The sequence below is a fragment of the Phycodurus eques genome, chromosome 15 (genome assembly GCF_024500275.1).
Source record: "Phycodurus eques isolate BA_2022a chromosome 15, UOR_Pequ_1.1, whole genome shotgun sequence".
Lineage (NCBI taxonomy): Eukaryota > Metazoa > Chordata > Actinopteri > Syngnathiformes > Syngnathidae > Phycodurus > Phycodurus eques.
The window spans coordinates 19,867,734-19,889,016 of NC_084539.1; the positions used below are offsets into that span (position 1 = coordinate 19,867,734).

At 42.4% G+C, this 21,283-nt stretch overlaps 2 protein-coding genes across 2 annotated transcripts; one reads left to right on the forward strand and one right to left on the reverse strand.

Moving 5' to 3' along the window:
* Window positions 1-5,242: 5,242 nt before the first annotated feature.
* On the forward strand, window positions 5,243-13,198 carry c9 (complement component 9). Its single transcript, XM_061698426.1, has 12 exons — window positions 5,243-5,326; window positions 6,590-6,660; window positions 7,041-7,131; window positions 7,639-7,789; window positions 8,319-8,460; window positions 9,260-9,398; window positions 9,484-9,705; window positions 11,007-11,247; window positions 11,324-11,455; window positions 12,286-12,461; window positions 12,563-12,797; window positions 12,902-13,198. Exons 1-12 carry the CDS (start codon window positions 5,276-5,278, stop codon window positions 13,057-13,059), a joined length of 1,809 nt encoding a protein of 602 aa, XP_061554410.1. The 5' UTR covers window positions 5,243-5,275; the 3' UTR covers window positions 13,060-13,198.
* A 2,403-nt stretch (window positions 13,199-15,601) lies between these two features.
* LOC133413828 (growth arrest-specific protein 1-like) lies at window positions 15,602-18,830 on the reverse strand. Its single transcript, XM_061698671.1, has one exon. It carries the CDS (start codon window positions 18,510-18,512, stop codon window positions 17,760-17,762), a length of 753 nt encoding a protein of 250 aa, XP_061554655.1. The 5' UTR covers window positions 18,513-18,830; the 3' UTR covers window positions 15,602-17,759.
* Between the last annotated feature and the right edge of the window lie 2,453 nt (window positions 18,831-21,283).

The window sequence follows — 21,283 nt, forward strand, 5'->3', positions numbered from 1 at the left end:
GCTTCAGGGGGGGAAGTGGGCGGTCCCTGCACGCCTGCAGCACAAACGCAGGGAGAAATATACAAAATCCACAATAAATCCGACGCCAACACACGTATATTGTTGTTGTTTTTTGAATAAATTCTCCATATTTGTGTGTCACAGTAATTAATTTTGTGGGGGTTTTTTTTCACTGTGGGTTTTATTTCGCGTGTGTGATTTAAAAAAAAAAAAAAAAAAAAAGCAACAGCGTCCTCTGTCGTCACGAGTGGTCACTGCAAGCAATAGTTGCCAAAGATTATGACAGTGGTCGTCAAAACATTTTACACCAAGAACAACCTAAAAAAATAAATAAAATAAAAAAAAAATATGTAAATGTCACTTGTTAATTGTTTAACATTGTATGTATATATATATATATATATATATATATATATATATATATATATATCATCCCTTTGAGGAAATGAAAAGACTTGCTTGCACAGTTCTCCAAATAGTATAATGTGGCAAAGTGTGCTTACTCTACTGTAATACAAACAAAGACAATTGATCATTGGATACTAACACCAAAATATTCAACCATACCCTATCGTTTTGCCTTGATGGAAGTTTGCTAGCCAAATGCTAACATCAACTGTGCAACGTCATACACGGCCTAACGAAAATGAGCATAGATGTTCGCAGTCCGCAGTGTTGTGATATTGGTTTTTATGAGCACTTTGCGAAGCGATTTCACGGGCTCCTCTCCGCGTTTCGACTTCCGACTCCGAGAGAAAGAGAGAGAAAAGCTGGATGTGGATGCAGCATAGTGGGCGTCACGTCATGTAGCGGGGAAGATAATAAATGCTCTGCCGGTGCCAAGAACGAGAAAAAAAAAAGGAAAAGTAGAGCATGAGAAGAAATAGACAGCAGATGAAGTCGGGTCACCGCCATCTTCGCTTTTTGCACAGGAAGCGTTTCAGCGTTCACGCCATGTTTGCTGATTCCCGCCAATGATGCTGCGGCACGGTGGCCCAGTTTCAAGGACTTCCAAGTTTAAAACGGGCACGGCGAGGAGAGGGATTGCCACATTTTTCGAACACAAAACGTCAGAGTGACTCTTTGCTCGACTTTCACTTCTGTAAACTGCGCAAGAGTAGTCACACAGCAACTCTGTCACATGTCAGACAGGACATGTCACGACTCACAAACAGTTGAGCGATATTTTGCACTGTGAACTTCACAGGTGACCTTACGGTACTTTTCGCACAACTTGCTGTTCTCTAACAAGAAGCTGAATGGCAAGATTTAAAAGAGGTGTTTTATCCATGAATGGATAGGATAGTCTGCTGGGGTGGCTGCTGGTTTAGAGCGCCTCGTTGTCGGCCGTAAGTGTGTGCATGGTACGTCACACAGAGAAAGGTGGAAGAGTGAGGAAGGTTTTTTTTTTTGTTGTTGTTTTTTTTTGTTTTTTTAATCCAACTCGACAGTCAGTGTCTGGACTGGGGCTTCGGGCTGGCATAACCTCTTTAGAGCGCCTCGTTGTCGCGGCATGGAAAAGCCCACCGACGGCAACTCGAGGCTTTAAGGTGATATCTTTTTGCACCTCGAACATGTAGTTACGTATGGGCATAAAAAAGATGGTAGACGAAGTAGATTCTATGTTTCCAGGTCATTGTCGTGGGATTTGATGACTAGTTAAAAGTTGAGCAGGGGGTGCTTTCAGTTTACTAACCCTAACCTCCCACGGCGTTTGAGGGGAGGCCAATTAAATTTTGCACGATTTTGAAGGCTCATGTTATCTACGAATTGATATTTTTAATCATTCAAAATTTGGCCAGGTTGTTAACAACACTCTTCTCTGTGGTATGTCAAATTTACAACAGATATTTAGTTTTTACTTGACAGGGACTGAGACTAAAAGAATCATAATTGCTTTGAATCAAATCATTCTTTATTCATCCGTTTTTATGAGATGTTTGGGGTCTGGCCGCCTTGCAGTTGCCTGTGTTTGCCTCATGTTACGTCTGCGAAGTGGAAGGGTTGGGGTGAGCAGTGGCTCATTTGCACGAGACAGGACGGCCGTCATCCACAAAAACAAAACAAAACAAAAAATGTCTGCTTTCAAGAGCCCACGTGTCTTTTTGTCATTTCATACAAAAACATGTTGCGTTATTCACCAGTTTTGTCCTCCAGTGGACATTTTGTGAAAAAAAATCTTGTACTGAATTTAAAAAGGAGAAAATTTAAGACCGCTAACTAACAGAGCGATCATACAGTTGTCAGGAATGTCGAAAATTTGCAGTGATTGGATGTTTCCAATGGTTTTGATGAGACGTAGAAAAGGACAGAGGAAGGACGTCCTTCCTGGTCTCGTCGCATCCTGTCTTCTGCTGACAGAAGCTGATTTCTTGTGGTGTATTTTATTTTATTTTTTTAAGTGAGAGGCAGATTCGTGACTTGCATATCGACTGCTTCGTTATAGGAAAAACATCAAAAGAAAACAAAAAATAACCCAAGGAGGTTGTCGTCGTATGGGATTTTGTTCTTTTGGTTTTTGAGTGCGCTTGAAACAAAATTACAATTTCTGTGCAGAAAATAGCACAGACAACAACGTGACCCCTTATAAATGTCCCTTTTAGCTCGTTTGTAGGGATGGGAATCAAAGAATAATCAACAATGCGATAGTTGAAGAAATCCATGTACAACACATTGTGACTTGTCCAATACAGGTTTTTGACAAAAAGAACACAAAGCAAAATGTATACATCGAAAATGTGATTTTTGTGAGAATGAAAAAAAAAAAAAAAATATATATATATATATATATATATATATATATATATATATATATAATTTTATTTTAACGCTATATCGTCCAGCCCAACCATCCAGCATTAATTCTTAATAACAGGTTTTATGGCTGAGAGTGACAACAGTAGACTGTTGAAGTAGAAATTACGCTTTGCATGTGAATGCTAATTTGATGTTTCCCACTCAATTATAAAAACAAAAAGTACTCCCGAAGTCGTGACGGTCACTGTGACGTGATGTATTCCAAGTCGGCGTTACACAACTGCCTTGACTGTAATAACAACACAACACTGAGTCACTTTCTGAGGAACAATGAATCATAATTATGATGGTCAACACTGGAACTTACAATTTTTTTTTAATAGTCATCATTTTCATAGACGTGTAGAAAGACGTTAAGAATGATAAAATAGTCTAGCTTAACTTTGACAACAAGCGTGTAGCGGCTAGAAAGTCGGCAGCTAGCCAGTTAGCGCTTAACAATAGGACCAAATTCTTTTTAATATTCTTAATTTTCATTTAACTGTAAAAATACAAACTAAAAAGAAAAAAATAGAACTAGTCCAATTTAACTTTGACAACAAGCAACAATGCATGCATCAGCTAGCCACTTAGCTGGCTAGCACTTAACATTGACATCTAATATTTCTGTGACATTCTTAATTGTCAAACAAATGTAAAAAAAATAAAAATAAATAAAAATGATAAACCAGTGTATCTTAACTTTGACAACAAGCTATGATGAGTGTAGCTGTGAACTCGTCTGCAGCTAGCTGGTTAGCGCTTGCAACTTGGAAGTTGGTACTTTCGTAGATTTGTCAGGTATCAGAACTTTACTTGAGCATTTATTTTCTGATGACTTTTTACTTTTACTCCCTAAAAAGTTACCACTATTTAAAAATAATAATACAAATCTCCACACAAACACACAAATGAGTGCATTTCAGTTATTATTGTCAGCTAATTTAGCATTTCTGAGCCCTTTAGACAGCATAAAAGTCGAGTCAACACTAGCTAGCTCTTGGTTTAAAAAAAACAAACATGTAACGTCATTTGTTTTTTAAATTCAGTTTAAGTTTCCATAAAATTGAAACTCGTTTGTGTAAAGAATGTTTTTTTGTGCCAAGTTATTAAAATTGGTATTGTACATATATTACTAATGACAAATCACTGAATAAAAAATCATTTTTACTTTTGTACTTTATGTCTGTTTGTCACCTCTTGATTATTTGCAATGAAATCCCAGCAAACGAGTTGCATTGGACCTCCGGTGGACCCCCAAAGCCCCCCGCCCCCAGGCCTAAAAAAAAACAGGAAGTATTTTCTAGTCAGGAGAAACATTGGCTAAGCACCTTACCCTAGCCTCCAGCTTCCTGCTTGGAGGAAACTGCAAAATCTCGTGAAAAGCGGTCACATCAGCACATACAGTATTCGCGAGCGCGGAGCCCTCTTTTCGCTTCTTCCCTATAGGAAAGACCCGCATTCACCTCCCAACCTGGCAGGACAGTGTTATTGTAAGTCAGCAGAAAATGGCTGACGGCGTACTTATTGGCGAACAGCTGCTTAGCTTCATGCTAACCAACAACGCAATAGCCATTGCCATGTTAACGGTTCGCACGGATAGTCTCCGTTTTAGAAGTGACAGCCATTTGAACACAAACGGTGGAGCAACACCTGTAGACAGATCATATGTTTTTAAAATCACAGGCATATATTCTTTTTACTATACAAAAAATGACTCATATTACAGAATCTTGCTGAGTCGCTGACTTTATTAGTAGAAGAAGACGTACTATTCTCCTTGGATGTGTCTGTATGACTGTTATATTGCCTACCGGTGGCCAAGGTGGGCACACCATGAGGAGCAGCACAATTTATTGGATAATGCACTAACGGTTTTAATGCACTAACGGTTTAATTCTTTACATTCTATTAAATTATGTTATTGTTCTAGGTTTTTATAAAGCATAATATTATCAAATACGATTTCATGTATGCCAATCTAATCTGCCCAGGGTCTTCAGAAACATTAGTACTGTTCCCATGAAACTTCAACTATATCACCAATGGGACAGTTTGGGACAGTTTGTTTAACCAATCGGATTTCAAGTTTGTCAGCTCTTGGATGCCATCTGGTGGACTGCAGAGCTGAACAGGTCATTTAATCAGGTATACACGATGCACAATTCTCATGTAGTTTTCCAACCTTCATTTATCTGATGCACATATTTTACATTCGAAAAAATCCCGCAGCACAACCACCAAACAGACCACCCAAAAAATGTCACAAAAAGTACTGTATGTGCATCAAATAATAATGATCTCGTCTCTCGACAATTGCAAGGAATTTAGGGATCTCATCATCTACGGTCCATAATGTCATCAAAAGGTTCAGAGAATCTGGACAAATCACTGCATGTAAGCGGCGAGTCCGAAAACCAACATTGAATGCCCGTGACCTTCGATCCCTCAGGCGGCACTGCATCGAAAACCGACATCAATGTGTAAAGGATATCACCGCGTGGGCTCAGGAACACTTCAGAAAACCAATGTCAGTAAGTCCAATTCGGCGCGACGTCCGTAAGTGCGACTTGAAACTCTACTATGCAAAACAAAAGCCGTTTATCAACAACACCCAGGAACGGTTAACGCACGTCCCAACTTCATTGGAATTGGGGTTGTACTCAAAAATGTAGCCTACTTGTGAGTTTGACAAGGTTGACCTACATGTACTGAGCCAGTGTCAGCGTGTTGCGCAACCGGCGTCGCTTTACCGTAAAAGTGGCAAATAAATTTGTTACATCATCCCAAAAATGCCCCTATTGGAATCCATTTGTGCTTTCCCTACAATAAAAAAATTAAGGACGTTTGGCCTCATTTATGCTTCAGCTTCACCAACCGACAACTTATTAAAACCAATTTAAATTGAATGAAACACGCGCAAAAAAAATATTCCTTCGCACCTTTTCTCACTCTCTCGTGTTTAAGAAATGGGAGACTATCGAATAACATCACTTGGAGAAACCGAAAAGAAGACCCGCTCACTTGCAGTTCTCCAAATAAGAGGCAAATCGCGCTTGCTTCAAGTTGTTAATCGTCCCATTCCCTTTAAGTTTACTGTAAAACTGACACTTAAAAAAAAAAAAAAAAAAGAAGAATTAAACATTGGATATTTCAACAATTTCTAATATTTCAAATCAAGCCACACAGTTTGGTGTAATAAAAGTGAAAGCTTAACATGCTAGCAAATACTGCAATGTGCAACGCTACAGGCGGGCTGGAATAAATGAGCAATTCAATCGATGAATTAAGGGATTCATTTAGCAATGAAGTCGATCATCTGTCGATTTGCAGTTTGCATTCGGTAGCAATCTGAGTTTGTCTTTGAAGGACCTCTGGAAATGGCCAACATAAAGCTAAACTAACCGCTTCAAACTAAAATTGAAGACTTTGTGTATCTTTTGAGTCATAGATATTTTTCTTTTGTAAATCTACTCATGATAGACATGGCTACCAAATCTCATGATGCGAAATTAAACTGGGGGCGAATTCTCGGAAAAATCTAGGAGACGCGACAAAAAAAACTGATGACTACCCTGGGCGTTAAATAAAACTGAACAAAACATTCTGACTTCTTTAAACAAACATTGTCTGCGCGCTTTGGGAGATTCCCAGTCCGCCAATCAATATCGCCGAGACTAAAATCTAAAGGAGCGAAAGTGCGCTTTTGCAACGCGGCAATCATTGACAGAGTGACGGCTTAAAAGTCCGTTTGGCCCAAAGGTTTTTTTGTACATTTCGGTTGTTCCGCAAGTTCAAGATGAGGATCGCCTTCGCCGTCCCGCCGGCCCTCTTTCTCATGTTGGCGTTCCCTGGAAAAGGAACGTACGTATCACTTTGTGTCATTCATATACCTATTCTAAAATGTTACTCGTGAAATGTTCTAAAATTGTACGATGAACATCAACCTTCGTAAAAGCAACTCAACCACTTTGAACTAATCTGATTCACTACGCAGTATACACAAGTAGAGTAGAATAAATGGCAAACAAATCATGGAATGAGCTAGCCTTTGCACGCTAGCTGCTGTATTTTTAGTTTTGTGTCTCGAGACTAGATATGTAGTTGTTAAGTAAGTCCTAACACAAATATGTTTCACAACCGTTTAAACAGCAGATTTGAGGCGATAACAAAAGATAATTGTCCACTTCCTCCTGACGGAACACCCGCCCGAGCTAATTCCATCGCTAATGGTGTCTTTTCAGGGGTGTGGAACTTCCTGATCCGCCCGCCGTGGACTGCGTGTGGAGTCGCTGGGCCGAGTGGAGCGCGTGTGATCCGTGCACGTTAACCAGAGTGAGTCCGTTTCAGTCGAGGCCATTCGAGCATGCAGCCACAAGTGCATCGTGGGAATGACTTGCGGCCCTCTTGTCCTCCTGCCATTTTCTATGCGACAGGGGTTCATCAAAGGCCATTGCACTTTCCTTTGCCGCATAGGGGAAGCGTCAGTAAAACAGCCCAAAATCCAGATGTCAGGGGCAGGGCAAGAGAATAGTTGCATACTAGGTGTGGTTTAACCAAATGCGTGAGTCTAAAAATAAGTCCTAAGTCGAGATTTAAACATTTCTACAGACAGCGTTTTCCGTTATTTTCTTCCTTACCCGTCAAAGGGACTTCAGATGGAAATTAGCTACGTAGTTACAATCCGATACACAGCATCACTACTCTTGAGTTGAAGATTTTCTCTACACGGCCCCTGACAAATAAATGAATCAACTAAATTCGGCTTTATTTTGTTGATATTATGGCCTTTTGAGCCAACAGCTGATTGTGATTTTCTCTGATGTCACATTGGATGGTCAGAGGCGTTCTCGGAGCGCCGTGGTGTTCGGACAGTTCGCCGGCGAGTCTTGCCAGGGTTCCATCGGCGAGCGAGAGTCCTGCGTAAGCGACGCCACATGTCAACAACCTCCACAGCCTGCTTGCTCCGACACAGAGTTTCAGTGCGAGTCAGGTAAATTAATTTATTATTACGATTTTAGTTTTTTTCTGGACACAATAAAATTAGCCCCTGAGAGAGCAAGTCCTGCTCTAAATATATATATATTTTTTAAAGTTTAGAATTACTTATGGATGCCACAACACCAAATGTTGGTGTTTTTTGGCGAGTGGAACGGATTGATGCCATTTCCGTTCATTTCTATTGGGAACGTCGATTTGAGATACAAGAGATTTGAGTTACAAACATGATCACAGTACAAATTTAACACTTAAGACAAGCTACCACTGTAGTTCCTTGGCACCAAATTGCACAACGTGGCGCCAAAGCACTACTTCTATCAGACAAATAGGTGAGATTTCAGCAAATAACAGAGGTTAAAAAAAAAAACAAATCTGCAATTGACAACTACGTGGGGGAACACAACATGAAAGTGTATGTAACTTATTTCTCAGCGCATGAGGATGAGTGTTTATAAGAATCTTTTGCTACTGTAATTTTCTTCTGTAATTGTCTTCAGTGACAAACTGCCGTCTCCACGCAGGTTCTTGCATCAATAAGAGGCTGACGTGCAACGCGGACTACGACTGCGAAGACGGATCCGACGAGGACTGCGACCCCGGCCGCCGCCCGTGTTTCTCCGAGGCGCTGGAAAACAACGAGCAAGGCCGGACGGCGGGATACGGGTATGGCTGAGTGGATTCAATGCTGCAAACTCATTCGCCTCTGAATACTTAAACTACGGCTTCCGTTCTTTAATCCAGCCTGCTGAGCATTTCCAAGATCAAACCTGCTGTAATGACGGTTATATTAATTTTATTGATGTTTAACGGTTTCTTCCTACAATTGGCACATTGTTTTTTAACCCTCCCCTCATTTGAACGTAATTCCTTGGCAATAAGATGCTCATGATGGCGCCAAAGAAATCGCTTGAAATTAGACAGGGCGATGCTATGTCTAAATGAATTTCCTCCCCTCACTTGAACACAGTCCGTTGGCACATAAATGGCACATGATGCCAAAGCACTACTTTTTGTTTATTGAACAGGGCCATGGCCTCCTCTTACACTGACTCTTATAAATCTTTTAGGAGGTGGCGTCAATTACTCGCTGATTTTCGCTCAATCATTTTTCTTCTTTTATTTTTGTTAACAGTTTCACTGTTTTACCACAAAAATTGCCCCTGCATTTTGAATTGTTATGATGTTTTTCACAACAATTCGAATTTGAAATCAGAAGTAAAGGAAAATAGTGGCGACCAAATACGAGAATTAAAAAAAAAAATAGCATATCTTTTAAAAGTTTTCAAAAAAAGATTAGATTTTCATCAAAATGAAAAAAAAAAAAATCCATTAACACATTCACTGCCATTGACAGCTTTAGAAGTCAAATAAATATCCATGTTAACTGGGAAGGCTTGCAGTGGTTAAGTAACACAAAGAGTGGTCTGCAGTCTAAACATGTCCCCTTTTGTCCTTCGACCAGAATCAACATTTTGGGGTCGGACCCTCGCATGAACCCCTTCAACAACGATTACTTCAACGGCCGATGCGATCGAGTGAGGAATCCAAACACCGGAAAGTACGACCGGCTTCCGTGGAATGTCGGCGTGCTCAACTATCAGGTGAGCCAGAAACAACTCCCCCCCCCCCCCGTGACAAAAAAAATGCATTAGTACAACATGGTGACCGAGCTCCTTGATTTTCCAGACGCTGGCGGAAGAAACGGTCTCCAGGGAAATTTATGAGGACACGCACAGCCTGCTAAGGGAGATCCTGAGCGAGATGAGCAGGAAGGTGGACGCGGGACTTTCCTTCAAGTTCAACCCGAGCGAGGAGTCCATGTTGAAAGCGCCGGGCAGCGTGGGTTTAGAGTATCAGTACGAGAAGAAAACCATGATCAAGGAGGTTTCCGAGTACTCCAACATCCGGGTAAGTGATCTCCATCAGAATCCGAATCCGAATCGGCTCTATTGGCCAAGTACAGTGGCGCCTTGCGATACGAGTTTAATTCGTTCCTTGGGTCCCCATAAAACAGCAAGAAGAAAAAAAAAAAAACAGCAATCTGTTTTTGAATGAGAAAAATAGCACTTTACAATGTTATACTTTAAAACATACATTAATGACATCATTAAATAGAGTTAACAAGTATTAAACTGACTTTATCATTCAATTCAATGCACATTGTGCTGCTCATTCTGGTGTGCAAGCGCCTTGGCCACCTGGGGGCACTATAAAGCTCAATTCATACTTCACACTTACTTTCCTGCATCAATGCAGCAGCCAATCATACTGCAGTGGGGCATCTCCTGCCTAGAACTCAAGTGGGAGTCATATTGTCATTATTCACAAGGATAAACAACAAGATATATGACTGTGAGTACTGTTATATTCTCTGTCATGCGTTGCTGCTCCATTTGTGTTCAAATATCCATTGCTTAAAGGGTTACAACTTAGCCACATACATGCTAATCATCACCTATATTAGCATTATCCTTAAGCTAACGGACTAAGGGCTAAGCGAAGTGGTTGTTTTGAATACACAATGTCTATTTCTCTTGGCTTTAGGTTTAGTTTGACAGTAAACTTAAACTGGGAGTGGCAATAAACGACTTGAACCCTCTTCTTTTTAAAAATCATATTTACTAATTCTATTTTACACTGCCACCATACAGCACTTGTGTCTCAAGTTTGAACTCGCAAATCAGAGTCGACGGCTCGTATGTCGAAAAACCGAGTCACTCGTATCTCAAAGCACGACTGTGTGTGTAAAAAAAAAAAAAAAAATACACATAAGGAATTTGTCTACGCTAGTCGGAGTCACTCTAATACCGCCTCAAAAAATTCCACCATAAACAAAAGATTCGAAAAAATTTAACGCTAATGTATTGGACTTAAAAGTCAAATACAACTGAATTGTACTTAACAAATGTACTGTACTGGGTCAACAAAAACATAATGCAAGGTTTGAACATTTAATTTGGTGATTCTTTTGCATACCACTAGAGGGAGCCCACGTACCACTAGAGAGAATGACTATGAAATTACAAGTCAATAAGTTTTATAAGTTAATGGCATGGGGAAAGAAGGAATTAGAATGTCTGCCAAATGTTTGATGTTTGTTTGCAAAAGGCGTGTTTTTTTGTTTTGTTTTTTTTTAGTTCTCAAGAGTGGGTACAGGGCTAGCGATGATATCCGTATAATCCTTCATTTTTCTTCGTCTTCGGGTTCAGAACAAGAGCTTCATGAGGGTGAAGGGCAGGATCCAGATGAGCACCTACAGGCTTCGTTCCCACCAGCTCCAAGTGGCCGACGAGTTCTTGGCGCACGTCCGGTCGTTGCCTTTGGAGTACGACAAGGGCATCTACTTCGCCTTCCTGGAAGACTACGGAACGCACTACACTCAAAACGGAAAGTCTGGCGGGGAATATGAACTCATCTATGTTCTCAACCAGGACGCCATCAAGGCCAAAAGTACGGCAGTCATCGCGCAGTGCCTCGGAATGTTGACAGGAGCTCAACTCGTCATTTTTTTTTTTCCTTCTTTCAGATCTGACAGACAGACAAGTTCAAGAATGTGTCAAATTGGGCATCTCGGCGGATTTTATCGCAGAAACAATTAGCGACGGAAAAGCTCACCACAAAGAAGACAAGTGTAATGACGTATCCACAAAAGCCCAAGGTTTGCTTCAACTCATCCGGAATTTACGCCGTTCGTTGTTTTCCACCTACCACGGCCAGGCTATATCACAGATTTGTTTGGGTGGAATGTATTTACTTGTCTGTCACGGTAAACCTTGGAATATCGTAGAATTCTGGAATTTACAGTGAACCCCGTTTCACGTGAGGGATGTGTTCGAGACGCGCCTGTGACAGGTGAAAAAGTTCAACCAAAACCAAATCGTTTGATATTACAAAAGTCTGCTTGCTCAAGGCTAACATATATTGGGAAACACCTCAAAAGGTCTAACAGAAATTAAAATAAATGTTACGGTAATTATAAATCTTGAACACACACAGAGCAGCAACACATACACACATGGCATACAACACTACTCATTGGGATATACTGTCATCTCTCTGCTCTGTGGGAATGACTATTATTAGGGTTTAGTTGTGGTTCTTCTCCAATTCTTCGTCTTGCTATAAGTATCCGCTCACCTGCCTTGACACATGAATTTAAATGATATCCCATTCTAAATCCGTATGATTTCATATGACATCGGCCTTGCGCTCAGTCTACGCTTTGATTCATCCAAAAGTGTTCTATAGGGTTGAGGTCGGGATTGTGCAGGCCAGTCAAATTCATCCACGTCAAATTTTCTCATCCGTGTCCTTGATTTGTGCACCGATGCACAGACGTGCTGGAACATGAAGGGGGCAAATTTCCAAACTGCGCCCCCAAAGTGGGGAATGTCCAAAATCTCTTGGTATGCCGAAGCATTCAGAGTTCCTTTCACTGGAGGTCGGGGGCTAATATTGCCATTATTTATTTTATTTTTTTACCCGCAGATGAGATCGCTGGGAAAGCCGTCGTGGACAAGGTGATGACGTCCGTGAAAGGAGGCACCCTAGAAAGTGCGGTGACCATGAGGGCTAAATTAAATAAGGATGGACTGATGGACATCGATACCTATCAGGCGTGGGCTCGCACCATCGCCGACGCCCCGGCGCTGCTCAGCAGTGAGGTAGGAAGCGAGAGGTTTGCCCACGCGGAAGAACGTGTGAGGTCACGGCGAATTGTCTTGCGGGCCATTGATTAGCATTTGTATTACCATTTCTCTGACAGCCGCAGCCCATTTATACGCTAGTTCCCTTGGGCATGGCCGACGCCAACGTGAGGATCGCCAACATGAAGCGGGGCACAGCGGACTACGTGGCAGAGCACAGCGTTTGCAAGTGTAAGCCGTGCCAAAACGGCGGCACCGTCACGTTGCTGGACGGGAAGTGCTTGTGCCTGTGCCCGCACCTCTTTGAGGGAATGGCCTGCCAGAACTTCAGAGGCGACAAAGCCAAGTACACAGGTGAGAGTCAGAACGTGTGACACATTCTTACTCACGACTAACTCTACTGACCATATTAACGCTTGACGCGTTTCCTTTGGCGATCTATTTTGTTCGTAACGCAGGCGAACGGCCTGAGGTCTCTCAAGAAGGCAACTGGTCCTGTTGGTCCGACTGGTCTGACTGCAGCGGGGGCAAACGCACCAGGACACGAGGCTGCAACACAAACGGGCTGCTCGGTGCCCTCTGCAGGGGAGACACCAGCAGTGAAGAGTACTGCTGAGGAATGTAATACTGCCCTCTAGTGGTCGGAAATGGCTTCAGTTTACAGACTTGGGCTGCTTTTGCAAGTAGATTTGTAGTCTTTTTCAATCAGGGGGGATTCCATGTTTTGAAAATGTGTTTTATATTGAATACAGAGTGGCGACTCTGCAACTACATTAATCGTGTAAATAAAATTGTCTCATAATCCTTACGGTGTTGTCGATTTTTTTTTTGTGTAAGTGAAAAAAAAAATGGAGCGCTAAAGAAACCGTCATGCCCTCACATGTGGCCAAGGAGAGTCAACAATGCGCCTTTAGACATTTATTGAAACTGAAATGAAAACACTTGCACGCAGCTGCTGTAGGCCGCAACTCACAAACAGATGTTCACATGCGGACTAACGAACCTACCCGACTCCAGCTCCAGATTACACCCACTAAACTACGCCCCTTAACGGCACATCCAACACACGAATACTTCAGCGCCGTAATAGCATTTGAATTCACTTAAAAGGGGAACATTGATTCCATTTAATTGCGTTAAAAAGCTTCGTTAGAATGATTGCGTCAGAATACAGCCCACGTGCTGTTTGTTATGACTCGAGTGCATTGAGTCATTGGGCCAAGAAGTCGTTTTTAAAGGCAAAGGACACATTCCAACCCCCGTCGCACTCTCAAACGGAAACCAGGCGAGAAGCGCTTGAACATTTCCGTGTTTTTAATCGCATTAACGAATGGAACAATTCTTCCAAAACGAGTCTGTTTATTGCCACTCCCAGTTGAAGTTTACTGTCAAACTAAACACAAGACAAAGAGAATTAAGCGTTGAACATTTCAAACAACCACACAGATACGACTTTCAGTCCACTTTGATATCATAGATTATTTTTAGTCGTTCAATTTATTTTGACTGTACAACGTGGCGGCTATCATAAACTGGCAAGAGGAGCCATCGTGTAATTTAGAGGACACGTACGTTTGTTTGCAGGATTGAGCATGCAGTGGATTTTTTTTGTTCACAATATGGATTAGTTCTAGTTGACCTGTTTATTTATTTACAGAAAGTACAGACATCTGTTTTCAAATCGTCACTGTCAGGCGGAAAGGCCGTATGTCCAAATATGGTCAATGTAATAGATACTTTTTGATCGATATTATCGGTCTGTTATTTTTACACATTAGCCCATTTTAACTGGTAAAAATTGCTTGTAAACAAATCAAGTAGCGCTCTTGAATGCTCAAAGTGTCTGAAAAGTGTTGTGAAACCGTGTCACTTTCCTTACTCTGCGGAGGCCGAGTGGCGCAAATGTCGGTCGGGAATATTGAAATTCTTTGAGACCACAAGTGAAAATTGTTCGGTCAGATACATTTGAGTAGGCTTGTTTTGTTCAAACAGAGCACTGTAAAGCTTGGTTCGTGAGCCACGGAGGTACGTCTTTGTGCAAATTTATTTTAGCCATCTCCAATTAGCAAGCAAAATTGCCGTTTGTTTGTGTGTGTGTGTGTGTGTGTGCGTGTGTGTGTTTTTCTCTTGAAAAACAGTCGTTGTCGAGGTGCGAGGATTCCGCCCGACAGCGACGAAATATAAGGAGCAAAAGTTGTCAGAAAGATTAATACTCACGCAAATTACAAATACCTGAAATATCGACTTTAGTCCAGTAGTAAAGTGTTTGTACTTGGTTACTTCGCGACACTAGCTTTCTTTTTCGCGCTCCGAACAGTTTTTGCTTGCTCCGAGGTGAGGGGCTGTTGTTGTTTTTTTTTAAGACAAACGCCCTTCAAGGGGTGTCAATGAAGCCCCCTCGCACTCCTTAAAGGCCGCCTCCCCTTTTGCCCGGGTCGCCAGAGCCATTGAAGTGTTTAGGAATTGGGGGACAACAGAGCAGATTAGTCCTTACAGCTGTCCCAGTGGTGTGAAAATAATGTCGTGCCCGCCCCCCACCGCCCCCACCACATGCTCTTTACAACCTCACCCCCCCCCCCCGCCCTATGGGAAAAAAAAGTGACGATTCAGCCCTGCATAAAAACTGACGCCTCGACTGAAAATTTGCAGTTTTGCAACGCTATTCAGCTCAGCCTGACATTCAACCCTTCCCGGCACAGCCGCCCGTCATAAATCAGCCCCTCCTTCGCCTTTCTCTCACAGCGCCTCCCGAAACCGGCCCGGAGTGCGACCCTCCTCAAGTGCTGGCTTTGATTTGCTGATGTGTGAAAGGTACTGATGCGGAACGGAGGGTTGAAGTTACCAAATCAGAAAATAGTAGAATTTTCTGGTTTCTGAGTCGTAGCGGGAACGCCTTTGTTAGCCTGCCTGTCAAAGCTGGCGTAACTTTGCGGTGTGAAGCGCACGTTAGTTTCAGAAGCCCCTTTTAAACCGTGCGAATGGTACCGACACGAAACAGGGAGGTTGACGTCGGCCTGCCAGTTTTGCGGCTTATGAGGTAGTCTCAGACCTTCTAACAAAACCTCATCCTTTCCATTGCCATGCATTTCCCTTGGGAAAATTAAATGCAAAATATGTATTCGAGCTTCGATATTTTTGGTCCGCCAATGTTTCAAAACTTGACAAGTAAATGAAAGTTTATTCGTGTGGAAACTCATTGAGATGTTAGCGTACATGCCGCATACATTACCAAAAAAACTCTCATGTGCAGCAAAATAAACTCTCGCACCCCATAAAAATCTCATACGAATGAAAATTCTCACACACCTAAAACCACTGACACATCAAATACCTTTTATATGTACCGAAGACTTCTCGCACTCAGACTACAAAATTGCATACTTGACAAAAAAAACTCTCATACACAGTAAAATAATCTCTCACACACCATAAAAATCTCATACAAATGAAAATTCTCACACACCTAAAACCACTGACACATCAAATACCTTTTACATGTACCGAAGACTTCTCGCACTCAGACTACAAAATTGCATACTTGACAAAAAAGACTTTCATACTCAGGGAAATAACCTCTCACACACCATAAAAATCTCATACGAATGGAAATTCTCACACACCTAAAACCTCTGACACATCGAATACCTTTTACATGTACCGAAAACTTCTCGCACTCAGACTACAAAATTGCATACTTGACAAAAAAAACTCTCATACACAGTAAAATAATCTCTCACACACCATAAAAATCTCATACAAATGAAAATTCTCACACACCTAAAACCTCTGACACATCAGATGCATTTTACATGTACCGAAAACTTCTCACACTCACAACCAAAAACTTACATTCATTTCAAAAAAGACTTTCATACTCAGGGAAATAACCTCTCACACACCATAAAAATCTCAAATTCAAATTCTCACACGCCAAAAACCTGAACTCACTCAAAATAAAACTCACCCCAAAAAAACCAACAAAAACTCAAACTCACCGCAACCTCTCACCTCAACAAGAGCCTCTCACACGAAAAAAATATTTTACACTCACAAAAAACTCTCACATTCAACAAGATACCTCCGATACACAACTCTCAAACTCACTAAAACCTTGCGCACTCACCAAAACAACTCTCACACTTACCAAAAACCTCTCTTAGGCTCCAAAGAAAATCCTCTCTCAACAACAAACTCTCAAACAATACACAATACACATTCCAAAAACTCTTTCAGTCAGGAAAATTCACACCCTCCATAAAACTTCTTAAATACACTCCAAAAAAACACCATAATAACGTCTCACACACACCAAAACCTCAAAAACCAACGAAGCGGTGTGATATCAGATTTCATGTAGCGTTTTTTAAGACTTTTTGCCAGTTTGCACAAGATAGGCAACCAAGTTTCACGTTACGAAGTGAAACTTGCTTCATGGGTTGGCCTTTCTAAGTCAGTCAGCAGAAACATGAACACACTTGGGGAGACTTTTAAACGGGTAACAATTCTTTTTAGCGTGCGCCACGTTTCAAACACGTTTGGCGTTCGCAATGGCCGGCGAGTGCAATAGTTGTGCTCTGTGCATTGCAAATACCCAATTTTACTCAACATGAGGGGCAGTGCCCCACCAGATCCGTTTTCAATATTTAATACAGAGCAGTGGTTCAATTGTGTGAATGAAAGTGTGTCAATTAACTTTTGGGAGTCCTTTCCTCAGTGCCTGTCAATCACTTCCTGTTCCTGTCACAATGGGTGGTTTTCCATTGGCCCATAAGCCAGTTAACATTGATCACTATGAAATCCGCCTAGCAACAAAAGTGATGAATGACTTTATTGAGGGACCAAGTCCTGTTACGATTAGAAAAATCTGCATGCAATTGACACCCCCATCCCTCGGGGAAAAAAGGGTTGTAATGGCCTATTGATGCCACAAGATGGTGCCAAACTGCTACTTTTATATTCGACAGGCCTTTGGCCTCACTTCAAGCCACAAGAGGGCACCAAATTACTACTTTTTTTTTTTTATTAGACAGTGTTCGTGCCTTATTTCAACATAGTTCCTTAGCATCCAGATGACACAAGATGGCGCCAAAGGACTAATTTTCTATTAGACAGGGCTGTGTCCTAATGGATCATTATGTAGAGAAGTTCTCCCCCCCCCCCCCAAAAAAGAAAGGAAAAACAATCACAAATGCACCTATACCCTGATTTATTGTTGTTTTGTTTGTCCGTTATTCATGGCGACCACCACGTTTACGCAATTTTTCAAACTTTTTGGTGAGACCCTCGCAATTCTCGGGTTTTCGCCATTTTTCATTTTCATATGAAAACCCCTCCGGTTAAAAGCAACAAGGTGATGAGCGCGCTCTGGAGCCGCGCGCACGCGGCCGAGGCGTGAAAACCCGCGTCGTCGTCGTCGTCGTCGTCGTCGTCGTCCTCCGCGTCCGAGAATCCGCTGCCGTCCGACTTGTCCTCCTCCCCGTCTTTGCAAAACGTCTTCATGCTGACTTTAACGTGTTCGCATATGTTCCTCTCCTGGCCGTCACACACGCACGTGTCGAGCCGCCTGGCCGCGGGGATGTCGCGCATGCGCGCTATGACCGCGCGGCACTGCGCCGAGCACCGCCGACCGCCTCCGAACAGCCTCCGGCAGTGGAACAGGTAGTCCCGGGTGGCGGCCCCGCACGCCGGCTCGACCTCGCAGCGGCGCCGCGCGTCCGTGCAGCCCGTCCTCGCGCGCGTCCGCGGCAGGCAGGGCTCGATGGCCCGCTTGGTGCTGGCGCACAGCGGGTCCAATGCGCAGTCGCAGTCCTCCAGGGCCGGCCCGCCGCGCGTCAGGTTGAGCTGGATCAGGGCAGACACGCAGTGGCTGGGGCACGTCCGGCGCTCCCCGCTCAGCACCGGTGCGCACGCGTGGGTGTATTGCTCGTAGGCATAGAGGCACTCCGGCTCGCTGTGGCACTGCGCGATGGCCTTCCAGCACACCGGCCGCTGCTTCTGCTTGTTGCAGAGGCAGAAGCCGAGGAGAAGCACGAACACGCCGCATATCCACGCGGCTGTCCGCCGCTCCATCAGCGTGACGCGGCGTGACTTTTCCGCGCGGAGTGAATGCGCAACGCGGGGTTCCTCCTCGACGTCCTCATGCTTGCTCGCTTCACAAACGAGCCACAAATCACTGCCGCTTCTCGTTCCACCCTCTGACTTTAGTTGCAACTCTGCCGGATTCTGATTGGACCTCAACGCGGTGACGCAAACGCGCGTAACTTTTGCGCAGCCCAAAAACTTGAGGACGAGTCACTTTTCCCCAACTTTCGCTCCAGTGGACTTTACCTGACTTTATCCACCCCTTCACATTGCAAATAGAAACCATCCATCCACGCAAAATGCAACAACAACAACAAAAACTGCATCCAACTGCGAACAACGCACCATTAATTATGATTAATTATTCAATGAATTAATGGGCTCTGCCGATTGATATCTTTATCTCCAGTGCTGTGCAGATTGCTGCGGACGTGTCAAGCGAGCCAAAACGTTTTGCTCAAACCAACCAATCAGAGGATGGAAAATTCGGACTTCATCGAGGGGATTTGAAATCAGATGTGTTAAAGAAACAGTCCCATTTATAATTATGTAGTTTCAGTGAACTTCATCTGAAAATTGCCTGGCAACACAGTGACTGAAATCTGATTGAGTTTTTTTTTTTTTTTTTTTATTGTTGTCCCTGTCACTATACGTCACTGGTATTGCTAGGTCAACAAAGGTATATAATGTGGATTTAAAAAAAAAAAAAAAAAAAAAAAAGAACATGTGGGAACAATTCAGTGAAATTGGACAATTTTACACGGCACACCTGATAGTTTCTCACGGCACACCGGTTGGGAAGCTAGAACAGTGTTTCCCAAAATGGCAGACATATTGTGTCTTTTCGGGTAGGGCTTCTTCGACTTTTTGTGGGTCTGTTGGTGGTCTACCCAATCTCATGTTCCCAAATGAAACTGGTATGGGGAGGGGCCGATACGTTCCTCAAAAATGGTCAAAAATGTTTGTTCTGACTTACGATGGCAGCCTTGCTGTGTGTTTTCAGCCATAGGTTCTTGAGACCTTCTTGTGGCTCTCCTCATCATAGACGTGCCTATCAAATTCCAAGTTGTGAAGTGAAACGGGCTCCAGGGGGCTGAATTTTCAACACCAACAACAACAAAAAAAACAAGAAATAAAAAAATTCCAGTGGGTTTTGGGCTTGGTCCCTATTAAAAAGTAATCCAAGTGAGAGGCAAAAACAAAAAGAAACCATAGATAAAAACACCATGAGTCAGCATAAAGCCCAGAACATTAAAATGCTAGTGATGTCTCTGGAGGTTTTCGAAGCTCTGTGGCTGGGAAAGTACCACAAGCTTTTACATGAGCTCTGCAAAAAAAAAAAAAAAAAAAAAAAAAGAACTTTTAACTACAGGGCCACATTTGATTTTTAAAATGGAGAGATGGGCCTCGTCATTCGTAGATGAGGTCGTAAACGAATAAATCCCAAAGTCATCGCATCATTCGAGCCGGTATGCCTTATTCTGCTCTTTCAATTGCTCATTTCGTAAGCTAAAACAAAAAAAACAAAAAAATCGCTCATTTATTACAACTGTTTTCACTTATTACTGTCTAAAAAATACAAACATCCAGGCTTTCGATCTTGAGGTGACGTAATGTCACGCGGCTCCCGCAGAGTGAGGAGCAGGCGGAGTTTTACGATACTTTTCAGACAGTTTGAAGTGTCCAAGTGAAGTAGCACATTTGTTCTCAAGCTACTTCAACGCTTTAACTCGGTTCATAATTTGTAAGCATAACAGATGACTTGGGTCCAGACCAATAGTATTCATTTGTTAAAAAACATGAAATTGACGATATTTCAACATTCCGCCCAACATCAATGATATGTAAAATAATTGAATTCATTATACTCATAAAAGTGTATTTTTAATAGTCATTCATGCTAGTTTTTAATGGATTATTTTTTATTGATTTTAATATAATCTATCTAACAAAACAATGTTAAATGTACCTGTATATGCAAAATTGTTTATTTTACGCCTGTTTTTCCCATTTGATTATTTACAATAAAACAGTTTTATTACAATAAATTCTCATTGGCTCTTCATTTGAGTTTTTGTGTGCGTGTGTGTGTGTGTGCGTGTGTTCAATTTCCTTTATTTAAGTGAAGTGTTCATGTTCAAAATGCGCACAACGTGACGGCGACTTAGAATAACATTCAACAGACTTTTAAGGACTAAAACGTCCGTGTTGTTTTCGATGAACACTTCGGCCTACTAGCTACTGTATTTTAATGTTCGTCGTGACGGTGATACTTGAAGAAAAAGTATTTTTTTTTTTTTTTTTTTTTTTGAGGTGGTACTTGGTGTGAAAGCACTCATCTTTGATTCAAACCTTTACACAAGAATCCCTCTGAGCGGGCGTCTCTTCATGATTAAAATGGCCTAGTAACACACATTTAGACATAACATTACGCGCTTTGTCATAGGTGCACCGCAGTTGAGTGTTGAGGTTCTGTTGTGGGTTCTGGACTCACTCTGCGTGGCTTTTCAAGTGGCGGCGGGAAGACGAGCTCAGTGGCGGTAGTAGGACAAATATGGCTCCCTCGTCGCGCTGTTTGGATTAGGCCGGGTGGTCGGACGAGCAGAGTTTACGTTGGACTCCTCTGCGTCATTGTCGCGAGAGAAGAGAGTTGCAGTTGCAAAAGCGACCACGGTGCCAATGATGAGCATAAAAAAAAAAACAAACACAAGTATTCACATCCACATTCAAATCTATTGTACTTGTATTACCTCTTGAAG

Excerpts from the sequence above, each read along its gene's own strand:
- c9 (XM_061698426.1), top strand. The coding sequence starts at position 5,276 with ATGTGTAAAGGATATCACCGCGTGGGCTCAGGAACACTTCAGAAAACC. Across the intron at positions 5,327-6,589 it reads GAACACTTCAGAAAACCAAT|TTCAAGATGAGGATCGCCTT; the intron begins GTCAGTAAGTCC and ends TTGTTCCGCAAG. Across the intron at positions 9,706-11,006 it reads CCGAGTACTCCAACATCCGG|AACAAGAGCTTCATGAGGGT; the intron begins GTAAGTGATCTC and ends CTTCGGGTTCAG.
- LOC133413828 (XM_061698671.1), bottom strand. The coding sequence starts at position 18,512 with ATGGAGCGGCGGACAGCCGCGTGGATATGCGGCGTGTTCGTGCTTCTC.